The sequence below is a fragment of the Balaenoptera acutorostrata genome, chromosome 6 (genome assembly GCF_949987535.1).
Source record: "Balaenoptera acutorostrata chromosome 6, mBalAcu1.1, whole genome shotgun sequence".
NCBI classification, from domain to species: domain Eukaryota; kingdom Metazoa; phylum Chordata; class Mammalia; order Artiodactyla; family Balaenopteridae; genus Balaenoptera; species Balaenoptera acutorostrata.
The window spans coordinates 75,753,555-75,768,529 of record NC_080069.1 but is presented as its reverse complement, the minus strand read 5'-3'; the positions used below and the strand labels follow the sequence as shown (position 1 = coordinate 75,768,529).

Genomic DNA, 14,975 nt, shown 5'->3' with positions numbered 1-14,975 from the left:
GGCACGTGGGATCTTCCCAGACCAGGGCTCGAACCCGTGTCCCCTGCATTGGCAGGCAGATTCTCAACCACTGCGCCACCAGGGAAGCCCTGATTGCTTTTTTTTTTTTTTTTTTTAAAGCCAATTTAAATCGTAGCCCTAGGAGATCTTTTTTTTTTTTTTTAATGTTTATTTATTTATTTATTTATTTATGGCTGTGTTGGGTCTTCTTTTCTGTGCGAGGGCTTTCTCTAGTTGCGGCAAGTGGGGGCCACTCTTCATCGCGGTGCGCGGGCCTCTCACTATCGCGGCCTCTCTTGTTGTGGAGCACAGGCTCCAGACGCGCAGGCTCAGTAATTGTGGCTCACGGGCCCAGCTGCTCCGCGTTATGTGGGATCTTCCCAGACCAGGGCTCGAACCCGTGTCCCCTGCATTGGCAGGCAGATTCTCAACCACTGCGCCGCCAGGGAAGCCCCCCTGATTGCTTTTTGAAAGCACTTTTGAAATAGATTTCAATGGGTGGTGAATTTGGAGATTTTGATGTACAGTATTATGTAAAGAGAGAATAGGAAAATATTAGAACTCAAAGCCATCTTAGGGATCATGGAATTCAAATTCCTTATTTGCAAACAGGTCAGTGGAGACCCTGAGAAGTTAAGGGATTGCCCAAAGCCTTGCAGGACATTTGGTCCTATCCAAAATGTCCATAAGACATTTAGTCCATGCCAAAAGGTCCTTGATATTTGATCCTGTCCAAAACATCCATAAGATATCTGGTCCATAAGACATTTTGGTAGATGCCAAAGGTCCTTGATATTTGATCCTGTCCAAAACCATTCGGCATGGACCAAATATGCTTATGGATGTTTTGGAGAGGACCAAATTTCAAGGACCTTATGGCATGGACCAAATGTCTTACTGGACGTTCTAGACAGGACCAAATGTCTGCTGATCACCCAAAGTAATACAGGGCTCTGATAACTAACTGGGTCTGGAGCACAAGCCTTCTGACTTCTAGCCTAGTCCTCCTTCTCTATCTCTTGTTGATGCAAATATGGTCAGAATGTTCTGTGCTCACAAATGAGAGTGAGGAAGAACTAGTGGTGATGCATTCTTCAAAGAATAGATGATACTCAGGTAACATAGTCAAGTGGATGATTTGACACTAGTCCACAGGTCTGCTGTCTCTCCCAAGAAATACGTGTTCTCCAAGCCACCTGGTCCTTGCCATCATTGAGAATGAAAAATGACGCACTGAACAAGTAATTATTAGGTCATGACATTGGTTACCCAGAGGATCTGACTTTGGAACTAATTTTTAAGTAATTTGGGAAAAGTTGTCTAACACTGAAGCTTGTACCTCTGTGATAATGACACCAAGGATTATTGTAATTTTAATGCATTAGTCTTTCAAGATTCTCTCTATTCCTTGCACTAGAATTTTAAAATATGGCAGAAAAACAATCTCAAAATCAGTCTACTTCCATAATTAAGAAAATGTCATCTGGCATTTCTTTTTGAAACCCCAAGACATTGTTAGTTGTTTTATTCATTTAAACAAAGGTTTCAAGAGGTAGTAACATTTTATTGTTTTGAGTTAACCCAACTGTCATTTAAAATACTCATTCAGATTCATGGATTAATCTGTCATAACAGCTTATCATTCACTCTACACATAACATTCATTAGCGTGTGGTTCCTACAATGGCCACAAGTAGAGATGGGCTGTGTGTCTTTAGGACCAAAATATGGATATACATATGGAAACCCAAATCTTTTGTCATCTCCAAGAGTGCTAAACCTTACTTTTAAAAGAAGGAAGTGAATACTTTTTTGGTCTTTTTCTAATTTCAATTCCTTATGTAAGTGACCATAGATGTATCTAAAGAAATGGTTTCTGGGGCATTTTTCGTTCTCTTGTTCTACCTTTCAGTCCTATATCTACTGAGATAATCACCATCTGGTTAATCAAACTAACACACTGCTGTGATTGCAACTCTCTCTTCTCAAAGACCTCCAATGGCCTCCCATCATCAATGGAATAAAGTTAAAATCTCTTTCCTGGCATTCAAAGCCTTTTAGAACTGCCCCCACACTGTTTTCTCACTCATCTCTCTCTCTCAGCTGCTACCCCTTGCCAGAGGCATCATGGCTCCTGCCTCTCTTGTCTCTGCCTGTCCAAATCATGCCCATCCTTCAAATACACTTGACTTCTCGCATCATGTCTTCTAGAACATCCAAACAGTAAGTGATCCCTCTTGTCGCTGAATACCAAGCACCTTTCTTCTTTTTTTGGAAGCACTCGACACATACTACTTTGTCTTACATCCATTTGTGGTAGAAATCTTTTCCGCTTTCTCAAATGTATGTTCCTTGAAACCAGGCAGGGGCCATAGAGGACCTGACATTTTAATCGTCATTTTTCCAATCATACCTAATACAGTGTTGAATGAGTGAAAATGCTAGATCCAAAGTTGGCTTTGTCTTAAACAGGTAAGCCACAGGAGACTCCAACCTTTCTTATATATGGTTACTTATAAATATGTTGTTCTAAGAATCCTGGGCATGTTAAAAAAGAAAAGGAACTTACAAAAAAGGTTGCAAAGTAGAAGTTGGCTAACTGGATCTGCCCTGAAGATGTGTTTGGTTGGCCTTGTGGTGTTTTTTAAGAGAATATTCACCAAGTTAAAAATTGGGAAAATTTCATATAAAACCCATGCCTTGCTGATTATCTTGCAAAATCGAAAGACCTAGTTCCCTGGGCTTGCATTCTCGCATGGCGGCAACTAATTGAAGTTGAGTACTCTTTGTACGTGGTCCATGCTCTCTCGTTTGCCGCTGTCCTCACCCAGCCCATATGTCACTCTCTTTATACCATCTGCCTGGCCCCTTTGGGAAACTGAATCTGAGACTCTGGATATAACGGAGACAGAACAGGAGCAAAGAGAACAATAAGGACAGAATGAAGACTGTCCAAAGCCAAGATAAGTCATAGGATGGACACTTTAAAAAAGTTGGGGACGTGCTTAAAAATATTGACATGAAGAGAAACTACAGTGACTGAGGAATGAAGTAAAGAACCATAAAAAGTTGCCATGTCTTCAGGCGGCTGAAGGGGACACACTGTCATCATCAGCAATTTATTGTGACTGAGCAGATCACCTCAATATCTGCATGGCAAAGGACTGAAAGGGAAAATGTTACCGTTTGCAGCAGAACCAACATTCCTGTTCTGTCCTTGATGGAAAGCCAGTCACCAGAATCTTCTAGCTGGTCAACAAGAACTTGCAGTTGATGACTGGAATGTTTTGCAACTGTAGGGAGACCTAGGCTTTTATGAAGCCTACCAAGGTCCAGGTGAGAGCTGCCATAACTCACAAGGAGGCAAGCCCTTGCCCTGTCTCTGTGGGGACTTTCTCCTCCAGCCCACTGCTCACTGATAACCTCTCCTCTCCATTTTCCCTGCAGAGAACCAGCCCGCTTGGCCACTAGGGGGCCCTATTGCTCACCTCATTCAGGACTGACCATCAGTACTATTGGCTCCCCTCCCTGCCACCAGGGAAGTTCTTAAAAACGTATTCCCATCACTCCATCTACTTTTAGTGAAAAGTAACCTAGGATTATTCCAGCCTTGTCTTTAGAAATAAGAAATGTTGAACAGAAAACAGAGAAGAAAGTAAAGCATAATATGGAAATGTGAAAATAGCAAGACCAGGTCACAGGGGAAGAAAAGCCGTTATCTGGGTGGCCTTCTCCTTAGTTATAGAGCTCGTGTCTGCAGTTTGCCTCTATCTCACGGCTTACTCTTCTCTTCCACCAGGGCTCTCAGTCCCTACTCACCCTCCTCTCTCTGTCTCCTTCTCTGTCGACAAGCCACAGTCAGGTCAATGTAGAGAGAGATGGCAGAAACAGTTATCCTGGAACAAGGACTCCATTTGTCCCCAGCTCACCCAGTTCACTCTTGAAGGTGTGATCCTGCGGGAGAATGGAGTGGGAGTTCCGAATGCTTCCTCCTCCAACAAACCAGTTCACGTTGGGGTTCCAGCGGTTCACAAAGCCACAGAGATGATTTTCTTCAAAGTCACATTCTGGCAAGAGAGAAATAAAAACAGACTTCATGTAGATGTAGTTATGCCTGGGTACACCCAGGCTCACTGCAGTTTGCTATTAGATACTCAGATATGCTTCTCACTCCCTTTGACCACTGGGATCTTCGTACCAGGACCCCTGGACAATGTCGGTCAAGAAGAGAGATCCTGTAATGAACAGAGATTGTAATTCATCATTGCTTCTTTGGATTGTGGCCCTTCCGCCTACTTGCCATGTGGCTTGCAGTGTGACTGCTCCTAGCCTCTATTTGTTCATATGAGAAATAGGGGGACATTCCCCCTGCACAGGGCTGTGGTAAGTGTGGACAGCTGCCAGCACAGTGCCAGGCACATGGTTAGTGCTTGGTCAATCAGCCAACTCTGTGTCAAAGCACTATTTAGAGCTATGCTTTTAGCTCCAGGAAGTTTATCCACCACCTTTCTGGTAGCTCATTCCCCCATCCCCTTCTCTCTTAATAGTAGACAAGGTACTAAGCTAAGGGCTAAGGGGCATGTTTCCTAGATGCTAAAATCATCTGCTTTGCTTATAACAAGAACCTGGTCAGCATAGTCGGGACAGGAATATCTTAGGCACTGGGTCCTACTGCAGCTCCTGAGTGGAGAACAAAAGAGAAGACAAAGAGACTCTCTTTCCCCTTTTCAGTAGCACTGACATGTTTGCACGGATAAATTGTTCCCAGTCAACAGACTTCTTTAGGGGGAACAAGAAACTCACAAGCCAGTTCTTTCATTGACCCCCATAATTATCAATTAAAAATATGAAGTGTGATTGTGCTGGTCATCTCTTATTGGCCCCTCCAGTCCCACCCACCTTTCTTCCACGCTGCTCCATTCTCCAGAGGTTGACGTGTACAGCCTTGTATGGACTTCCCTGCCTTCTGGCTTCTCATTGGATTCAACCAATGGAAGGTAGGAGGAGAGCAAGGTTGGGGGTGTTTATTCCTCCAGCTCCCTCTCTGCCAGGTTGCCATGGGTTGGCTGTGTCCCTCTATTGAGGGACCGTACAGCTACTGTCTCCAGGTTCTGGTAACCCCATCTCCCTTGCCCCTTCAGACCTAAAGATATTGATGGCTCATGGGTCATCACTCTGACTAGTCCTGGATTACTGCACTAGCTTTGACTGGTTTCCTTCACCCACCCACACCTTTGTAGTCCCTTTAGTGAGTTTTCCTCAAATTGCTCAGGTTGAATGCACTCTGTTTCCACTTTCCTGCCAGGGTCCTGACTGATAACAGTTATCAGTGTGCTTTTGCATTAACAAGCATTGAACATTTTTAAGATTTTCATTTTCAACTTTTCCACTATAGCATCCTCTAACCCATGCCCAAGAGTCGGTGCCAAAGGCTGCCGCAGAGTAAAAGAAAAAGCAAAATATTCCTCAATGTGCCAGGCAGTATTCTGAGCACTTTATACAAATTAAATTATCTAATCCTCAAAACAACCCTACAAGGTATGTGCTATTATTAACCTCATTTTACAGATGAGGAAACAAGGGAAGCAAAAAGAGTGCACAGAAAGAAAGGTAAGGTGAGAGTATGATCATACAGTTCAACAAGAAAAAATATCAGCGCTCCTTTTGTGTTTTAAACAAACTAGAAGCCATCAAGTGATTTGGAGAAAGGAAATTAACATTTTTGAGTGCCAAGCACTGTGACAATCACCTTCACATCCCCGATCTTATTAGTCCCCACAACAATCCTACGAGGGAAATATTTTATCCCCATTTTGCCGGTAATGAAACAGAGGCTGAGGGGCGCAGTGCATTGACTAGGCCAGCAGGTGGCGCTCCACTAGGTATGTCCGCCTCAAGTCTGTGGGGTGTTAAGATCCCCGCAGCCGCCACTAAGGAGCTCCAAGGAAGATACAGTCTTAACTCACTGTATCTTCAGAAAATGGTCGCAATCTAGGTCGGTTTTCTTTCAGAACTGCCCTTGACTCTCTTGCCTCTTTCCTTTCCACAGCCATTCAGCCTCCAAGTACTGTCAGTGCTGAAAAATCTCTCAAATCTACCACCTTTATCCCATTCCACTGCCATCCCCAATTTTAGACCCTCGTTATGTCCCCTCTGTAAGGTCACAGTCACTTCCTAAGGGTTTTCCTATCTCTGACCTATTTTCCTTGTTTCCAATGCATTTTCCATGCGGCAGCCAGTCATCATCTGAAAAATGCAGCTGCAGGCCGCTCCCCTCCCTGATGACTGACTTTTAACGCCTCCCAACCACATAATCCCGGAACCCAAGCTCCACAGCTGGGCTCCAGACTCTTCCTTAACAGACTCCCTTAACAGTGCTGATTCTCACTTCAAACACTACCCAGCCTCTCGCCTTTGCCTGGACACACTCTGGGCTGTCCACCCACTATAGGATCTGCCCAGAAAGAGCGCTTTCCTTCCTACCCTGCTCCTCCACCTGACTAAATTCTACTCCTTCTTGAAACTACGGCTCAAATGCATCTCCTGGATTCAGTCCTGTCCGATTTTCTCCCCTCCTCCCTACACCTCCACAGCATGGCTTGTCCTTCTCCAGCAGAATTTGTCATATACAGAAACAGCTTCAGTAGGAGGCAAATGGAAGGTGAGTGACCTCAGGACATAGAGTATGTCTGCTTTCGATGCCCTCTCAGAAGCTGGCACAGAAGAGGCACCTACCAACCCTGCTCAAGTGGAATCTAAGTGACAACTGTGAGTATAAAGACAGAGCAATGGTGTGTAAGAGAGAAATGGAGGAAAGTGAGGAAAGAGGTAATACAGAGGTAACAGGATGCCTGCTTTTCTGGCAAATGCTGCAAAAAGCTGAATTTGCAGCAAACTGGATATCATGTTTATTAGAATATGTTGAGCTTAAGGCAGCAACTCAGGTTACAGTCGCTGCATCTACTTTTCTTTCATCAACCCAGGCAGTCGAGGCAAACTCTAACGAGCCTTCCTCTGCTAAAGACAGAGAAACATCATACAACACTCAAGTGATGCAAAATTCAAAATGCACTACACGGTGTCGTTTATAAAATGCCCTGCCTTTCGGATGGATTCAATTCCCTCTGGCAACAGGAGATTTTAGAAAAAGATGCATGTTCTGATGCAGTGAAAAGGAAACCCACTTACCAAGACAGTAGCCAGTTGTCATCTTGATTTCAAAGACTGCAATGCTGGCTGTAGTTCCATGTCCTAGCACGCCTTCTATTAAAATCTGTACAACACATGGGGGAGAAGGGAGTTAGACTTCAAAACACCACGTGTCCTTTATCAGTATTTCAGCTACTTGTCAGGAGCTGTTCAGCGATTCAAGGCAAAACGAGATTGTTTGTCTCAGCTCATTGCTATTGGATACCAATCTCATGATGGACTTTACTGGAAGGAGGCGTGTGTGTGCATGTGTGTACACAAGCTCATACACATATTCTCAGAACTTTGAGGTGAGCAAGGTGTCCAATAAGAGCTCAGAGTCAGCTGGCTTCCATCGTAAATGCAGCCACGACCTTCTCCGGTGCTTGTGGTGGCACCGGCTGGCTGCAGGTGGAGAGGAGAGCTTGTGTCCCTGGGGAAATCCATTCTGAGACTAGCCAGGAACTGAAGGCAGAGGCTTCAGAGGGGGAAAAAAAAATCCCTTGCAGGAGGAGGTAGGAAATGCCATTTGACTAGCGGTGGGGGATTTCTGCATGAGGTGGAAGAGGCTCAAAACTCATCTTGTAGTTTCTATATTGCTGAAAATTTGAAAATTTTACATAAAGAACAGAGAGAAGCATAACAACTTATGTGGCTGATTTTAAGCACTGTTCACAGTAGGTCCTGCTTCTGAAAATATTTGCTTCTCCTTATGTGATTTTAGTCCAATATTTTGCAGCTATGCTGGTAGATTTAGGGTGTGATATACTGTCCGGAGGACGCTGTGAAATAGGGAACTCAGACCTTCAATGCTCCTTCCCTTAATCCACCCTGCTGCCTGATGGGAGGGACTACACACAGACAGGGAAAGTAGGAGAATACCGTATTTCAAAGCTTGTTGAGGAAGAAGAGATATGGGATAGGGAATTGAAAAGGGGATTAGGAATGGAGAACGTTTTCTTGAAGGCTCCGCTTTGTCCCCCATGACATGTTCTCACTAAACATCACACTTCATGGCGGAGTCCAGATTACATCTTCCTTCCCTGCTCTAATCCACATCCAACTTTATCTTATTTTCTCTACCTTATTTTCCCATTACTTCTGATGGAACAGCTTCCATCTCTGAAAAGGAATCAGAACATGTCCTTTAAGTATCTTTCCTCTTTCAATGTATTTTCACTTTTTTATTATCGTTAATATCTTGTTCAAAATTTACAGCAAACAAACCATTAGGAAGACAACATAAACACATACCACACATAACTTAGGAGGATGAAACAAAATGATAAGAAATGAGAATGCTCCCTAAAGCCCACTGGAAAATAAATTCCCATTGAAGAGGTTGGTTTGAGCCCCTTTTAGAGTCTTACAGAAATCCCACTTATATACACACAAAACAAATCTGGGAAGAAGCTCTTTTAAGGAATAAACAAAATATTAATTTACATTACTGATATTTTCCTATGATGCAGCTCCCATAAAATGTCACATCCTAACACCGGAGATAACTAACTTCAATGGCAGAAGTTTTCATAAGATCTTAGAATAGCATAATGCCAAATAAGAAGCCCTGCACATAAATTCTACCTACCTTGAATTTCTTGGAACTGTTTTGCAAGTCCAAGCTGGCTATGAGCCAGCTGTCCGAAGGTTCCTTGGCTGACCAAAGCAAGCGATCAAAGCTTTCATCATCAAATCTCACATAGAGGTTCAGCCGGCTGGGCTCTGATGGAGACCCCAAAGACGTGGTTATCTGGTAGACCAATCGGAGGCAGCTCCATTCCTCAGCCCGTAGATCAGAACTCAGCAGCACGGCTTTCTCCCCCTGCTTGGCAAAGGAGGTGTCCACATAAATGTAATGGCCTGGAAAGAGAAAGGGACACAGAGAAGAGATCAATCTTCCGCTCACAACTCAGGAAAATACACAACTGTGGTCCAGTAAATCTGAGGGCAGATACTGCCTGCAGATGCATTTTGTGGGTCCACTGAATGTTGCCTGAACATGGGGTCTCTGCTTCTGGTGAAAAATTAGAAGGTCCAGTAACACTGAGGCTACTTTCACATGACACATGACAATAAGAATGCAGAGCTGAGTAGTGCTGCCTCTTCAGAGGTGGTATGTGGGCTCCATTTTGCCATAATCCCCACTACTCCATGTAACCTTCTGACATTGAAGCCAAGTATCTGTTGCCTCTAATCACCTTATAACAGGCCCATTTAGCACATTGCATTCATCTTCCTGGTCCCCATAGGCATATGAGTTTGAGAACCCAGGCTAAGGGGCTTCAGAATCTGGAGGAGCAGCATTCCTCTGCTGGAGTCAGAATGCCTTGGTGGATCCCATCCCTTTCCATAGCTTCCCTCATCCCTAATGACTCAATCTGCATTTGACTTGACTCATTATTGTAGATTAAATTGATTTGGTTACCTTAGATCTTAGAGCCTAGGCAGAAAAAGTTCATTGCAAGTTCATTAGGCATAAGACTCCCCTCCTCTAGACTCTTCCACGACCGAATCTCATAGTTCTGATAACTAAGTGAGAAAGTACATGCAAAACATGTAGGACAGGGCTTGGAAATCAGTAGACACACTGGGGCCAGCAATCATTATTTCCCTCTCCTCCCTTGTCCGTTTCCTCACTCCCTCCTTCCTCCCCTTCCCTTCTGTCTTCACCTTCCCTTTTCTCCCATCCCTCTCCACTCCCTCCTCCTTTCCTTTCCCTCTCTTCACTCCTCCTCCCTCCTCCTGCCCCCTCTCCCCTCATCCTCCTAATATTGACAAGGGGTGCTCTGCTGGCTACAGCAGGCTGTAAAATAGCATTTCTATGACCAAAAAAAGGGGTTGGAACTGAGAATTCTCACTTGAGCCTTCCAAATCTAACTCTGGTCGTTGGCTTCCTTAACAGTGATCTGATATGCCTGTGGGTCTTGGGGACCCTCTGCCTTTCTGACCTGCACCCTCATGCTTGCTCAGAGGTTCCCACATTTGTGGCCAGCATCTAACATGCATGTCATGTGACCACCCACCCTACCCCTTGCATTTGGGGCTCCCCAACACTAAATTCTTACTGGAAAGGCCCTAAAAGGCCTCTTTGCTTGATGTTCTTCAGCCACTCTTCCCACACTTGTTGCCCCAAATGCTGATCCCAGCCCCATCCTGTGGCAAGTGCAGACAGGCCAGTGGCAGCTCAGCTGATGACCACCCTCACAGTTAAGGCACAGTTAGGGCGTTGTCTTCAAGGAGCCTCACTTGCCTGTGGAAGCTTTCAAGATCAAGGTCTATCTCCAGCTGGCAGTCTTCTCAACATAGCAACCACCCACTGGGTGCAAATACAACTGCTTCTAGATGCCAACCCAGGCACCCTCTGTGGATAAACCTGGCCCTTGCGGTAATCACCAGCAATACCATTACCTCCTAGGTACAGCGAACACTCATTATGAACCAGGTGCTGCTCTAAGTGCTTCACATATACTTACTAGCTGTGGGGTTTGTTGGGTTTTGAAGCACTAACTAAGCTGGGGTTCTTGATGCCAACCCTTTTTTGAAACATAATGTTGCTTCACTGTGACATGAGGGAATGAATAAGCACCATCCTCCTTGTCCCACTCTGCTACTACCCCAAAAGAAGGGACTCTAAGCAGACTGGTAGTGGGGTGGGGTGGAGATGGGAATTGATGGAGATCCTGAGAGCACTTCAAACCTTTTCTGAGGAAGTAGAGGGTTGGTACATGGGATATAAAAGAGGAAAGAAACAAAGAAAGTCCGTGCTGTGTCCTATGGATGTTTACATTGCATGCCAACTTGGTTGCCATACGAGGCCCACTTCTCCCTGGGACACTTGCCCAATTTCTCTCCCTCCTTCCTTTCCCCATTCTAGAAGGGAAAAACTCACAGCAGAGGCTCTCAAACTTGAGCCCAGAGTCACCTGGAGGGCTTGTTCAAACCCAGATTGCTGGGCCCACTCCTAGAGTTTCCGATCCAGTAGGTCTGGGGTGATGCTGCACATCTAACAGACCGCATTTCTGAAAAGTTCCAGGTAATGCCGATGCTGCTGGTCTGTGGGTCACAATTTGAGAACCACTGATTTACATATCTGACAGAGAAATAGGACTCATTCTCAGGACACTTCTTATCTATCAAAGAAAGGTCAGGCATGTAAGTACTGATAGCATGCAAAGGAGGGAGGAAATAGTTTTACTTGGAGGTAGAACTCAAACTTAAGTAAATGTGTGTTATAGTAGGCTCAATGAGTACATCTACTGGTGATTATCTTGATTTTTCAGTGAATGCCATAAAAAATCTTTCTTGACATAATCTTTTATTATATCAGATTTTATTATAAGCATATGCTAATGCTCTTATGTTAAAAACCTTTGAGAGCACACAGTATATAATATGTATTATTTTAAATACCATGATGTTATACAGTATGAAAGTTAATGGTATTTATTGAGTGATTTTGACATCTTGGCCATAAATATTGGCTGTTTCAAGTTATTGAGATTTTTGCATGCAAATTACAGACCTCAAAATCACTCTTAGGTCATGCTGTATGGATATGCCTATTAGCTGCATTACAATCCATTCAAAGATTTATCCACCCAAGTGATTTTGCATCCACTCAGCAGAATAATGCATTTTCTTAGCTCAAATAACTAGCTCAAGAGCTACCCACCTCCACTACTACTGCCAATCTCAAGACAGATTTTCTTAATTAATCACTACATTTTTTTGTGTGTGTGCTCAGCCTGGATATAGCCTCAGAATCTTTCTAAATACAGTGTTCCATGTAACCACTACCAATTAATCTGAACTGGCACCTAAGCTGGAACTATTTCTTATCCTTGCTTGTGGTCAGATTACATCTTGTGGTCATATTAGAGCCAAATTGAACTAGAAGGAATGTGGCACATTTTGAAGAGCTTTTAGAAAATTAAGAAAGAATGAGGAAGATACTGACATCAGGGATGGTGCCTTTCCCTGGACTGCCACTAATAAAATAGCTATTCTAGAAAAAATTGATAATGTTTTTGGTGAGTTGTTTTTTTCTCTTACTTTATTAAAAATAATCATTTCAATAAACAAATGGGACCTAATCAAACTTACAAGCTTTTGCACAGCAAAGGAAACCATAAACAAAATAAAAAGACAACCTACAGAATGGGAGAAAATATTTGCAAACAATGCAACTGACAAGGACTTAATTTCCAAAATATACAAACAACTCATACAACTCAATAACAACAAAAAACCAAACAACCCAATCAAAAAATGGGCGGAAGACCTAAAAGGACATTTCTCCAAAGAAACATACAGATGGCCGGTAGGCACATGAAAAGATGTTCAACATCACTAATTATTAGAGAAAAGCAAATCAAAACTAAAATGAGGTACCACCTGACACGGATCAGAAAGTCTACAAATAGAGAGGAGCTTCAAGATGGCGGAGGAGTAAGATGTGGAGATCACCTTCCTCCCCACAAATACATCAGAAATACATCTACATGTGGAACAACTCCTACAGAACACCTGCTGAACGCTGGCAGAAGACCTCAGACCTCCCAAAAGGCAAGAAACTCCCCATGTACCTGGGTAGGGCAAAAGAAAAAAGAAAAAACAGAGACAAAGAATAGGGACAGGACCTGCACCTCTGGGAGAGAGCTGTTAAGGAGGAAAGGTTTCCACACACTAGGAAGCCCCTTCGCGGGCGGAGACTGCAGGTGGCAGAGGGAGGAAGCTTCGGAGCCACAGAGGAAAGCGCAGCCACAGGGGTGCGGAGGGCAAAGCGGAGAGACTCCCACACAGAGGATCGGTGCCGACCAGCACTCACCAGCCCGAGAGGCCTGTCTGCTCACCCGCCGGGGCAGGCGGGGCTGGGAGCTGAGGCTCGGCCTTCGGTCGGATCGCAGGGAGAGGACAGGGGTTGGCGGCGTGAACACAGCCTGAAGGGGCTAGTGCACCACAGCTAGCCGGGAGGGAGTCCGGAAAAAAGCCTGGAGCTGCCTAAGAGGCAAGAGACTTTTTCTTCCCTCTTTGTTTCGCGGTGCGCGAGGAGAGGGGATTCAGAGCGCCACCTAAACGAGCTCCAGAGACGGGCGCGAGCCGCAGCGATCAGCGCGGACCCCAGAGACGGGCATTAGACGCTAAGGCTGCTGCTGCCGCCACCAAGAAGCCTGTGTGCAAGCACAGGTCACTATCCACACTGCCCCTCCCGGGAGCCTGTGCAGCCCGCCACTGCCAGGGTCCCGTGATCCAGGGACAACTTTCCCAGGAGAACACACAGCGCACCTCAGGCTGGTGCAATGTCATGCTGGCCTCTGCCGCCGCAGGCTTGCCCCACATCCGTACCCCTCCCCACCGGCCTGAGTGAGCCAGAGCCCCCTAATCAGCTGCTTTTTTAACCCCATCCTGTCTGAGCAAAGAACAGATGCCCTCAGGTGACCTACACGCAGAGGTGGGTCCAAATCCAAAGCTGAACCCCGGGAGCTGTGCGAACAAAGAAGAGAAAGGGAAATTTCTCCCAGCAGCCTCAGGAGCAGCGGATTAAATCTCCACAATCAACTTGATGTACCCTGCGTCTGTGGAATAACTGAATAGACAATGAATCGTCCCAAATTGAGGAGGTGGACTTTGGGAGCAACAATATATATATATTTTTCCATTTTTCTCTTTTTGTGAGTGTGTATGTGTATGCTTCTGTGTGTGATTTTGTATGTATAGCTTTGCTTTTACCATTTGTCCTAGGGGTCTGTCTGTCCTTTTTTTTGTATAGTTTTTAGCACTTGTTATCATTGGTGGATTTGTTTTTTGGTTTGGTTGCTCTCTTCTTTCTTTCTTTTATTTTTTATTACTTAAAATTTTTTTTAAAATTATTATATTTTTTATTTTAATAACTTTATTTTATTTTACTTTATTTTATTTATTTTATATTATCTTCTTTCTTTCTTTTTTTTCTCCCTTTTATTCTGAGCCGTGTGGATGACAGGCTCATGGTGCTCCAGCCAGACATCAGGGCTGTGCCTCTGAGGTGGGAGAGCCAAGTTCAGGACACTGGTCCACAAGAGACCTCCCAGCTCCACGTAATATCAAATGGCAGAAATCTCCCAGGGATCTCCATCTCAACGCCAAGACCCAGCTCCACTCAACGACCAGCAAGCTACAGTGCTGGACACCCTATGCCAAACAACTAGCAAGACAGGAACACAACCCCATCCATTAGCAGACAGGCTGCCTAAAATCATAAGGCCACAGACAGCCCAAAACACACCACCAGACATGGACCTGCCCACCAGAAAGACAAGATCCAGCCTCATCCACCAGAACACAGGCACCAGTCCCCTCCACTGGGAAGCCTCCAAAACCTACTGAACCAACCTAAGCCACTGGGCGCAGACACCAAAAACAACGGGAACTACGAACCTGCAGCCTGCAAAAAGAAGACCCCAAACACAGTAAGTTAAGCAAAATGGGAAGAGAGAGAAACACACAGCAGATGAAGGAGCAAAGTAAAAACCCACCAGACCTAACAAATGAAGAAGAAATAGGCACTCCACTTGAAAAAGAATTCAGAATAAAGATAGTAAAGATGACCCAAAATCTTGCAAATAGAATGGAGAAAATACAAGAAACGTTTAACAAGGACCTAGAAGAACTAAAGAGCAAACAAACAGGGATGAACAACACAATAAATGAAATTTAAAATTCTCTAGAAGGGATCAATAGCAGAATAACTGAGGAAGAAGAACAGATAAGTGACCTGAAAGATAAAATAGTGGAAATAACTACTG

The 14,975-nt window shown here is 44.5% G+C and overlaps 1 protein-coding gene across 5 annotated transcripts in view; it reads right to left on the bottom strand.

The window, feature by feature from the left end:
* Positions 1–14,975, bottom strand: part of MAMDC2 (MAM domain containing 2) — a 166,276-nt gene that overhangs the window by 76,132 nt on the left and 75,169 nt on the right. For all 5 annotated transcript variants that reach the window (XM_057547942.1, XM_057547941.1, XM_057547943.1 and 2 more), the window contains 3 exons: positions 8,780–9,051; positions 7,189–7,273; positions 3,930–4,067 (listed from right to left, as the gene is read on the bottom strand). In XM_057547942.1, coding sequence (XP_057403925.1) covers positions 3,930–4,067; positions 7,189–7,273; positions 8,780–9,051 — 495 coding nt within the window. The remainder of the gene's footprint in view (positions 1–3,929; positions 4,068–7,188; positions 7,274–8,779; positions 9,052–14,975) is intronic.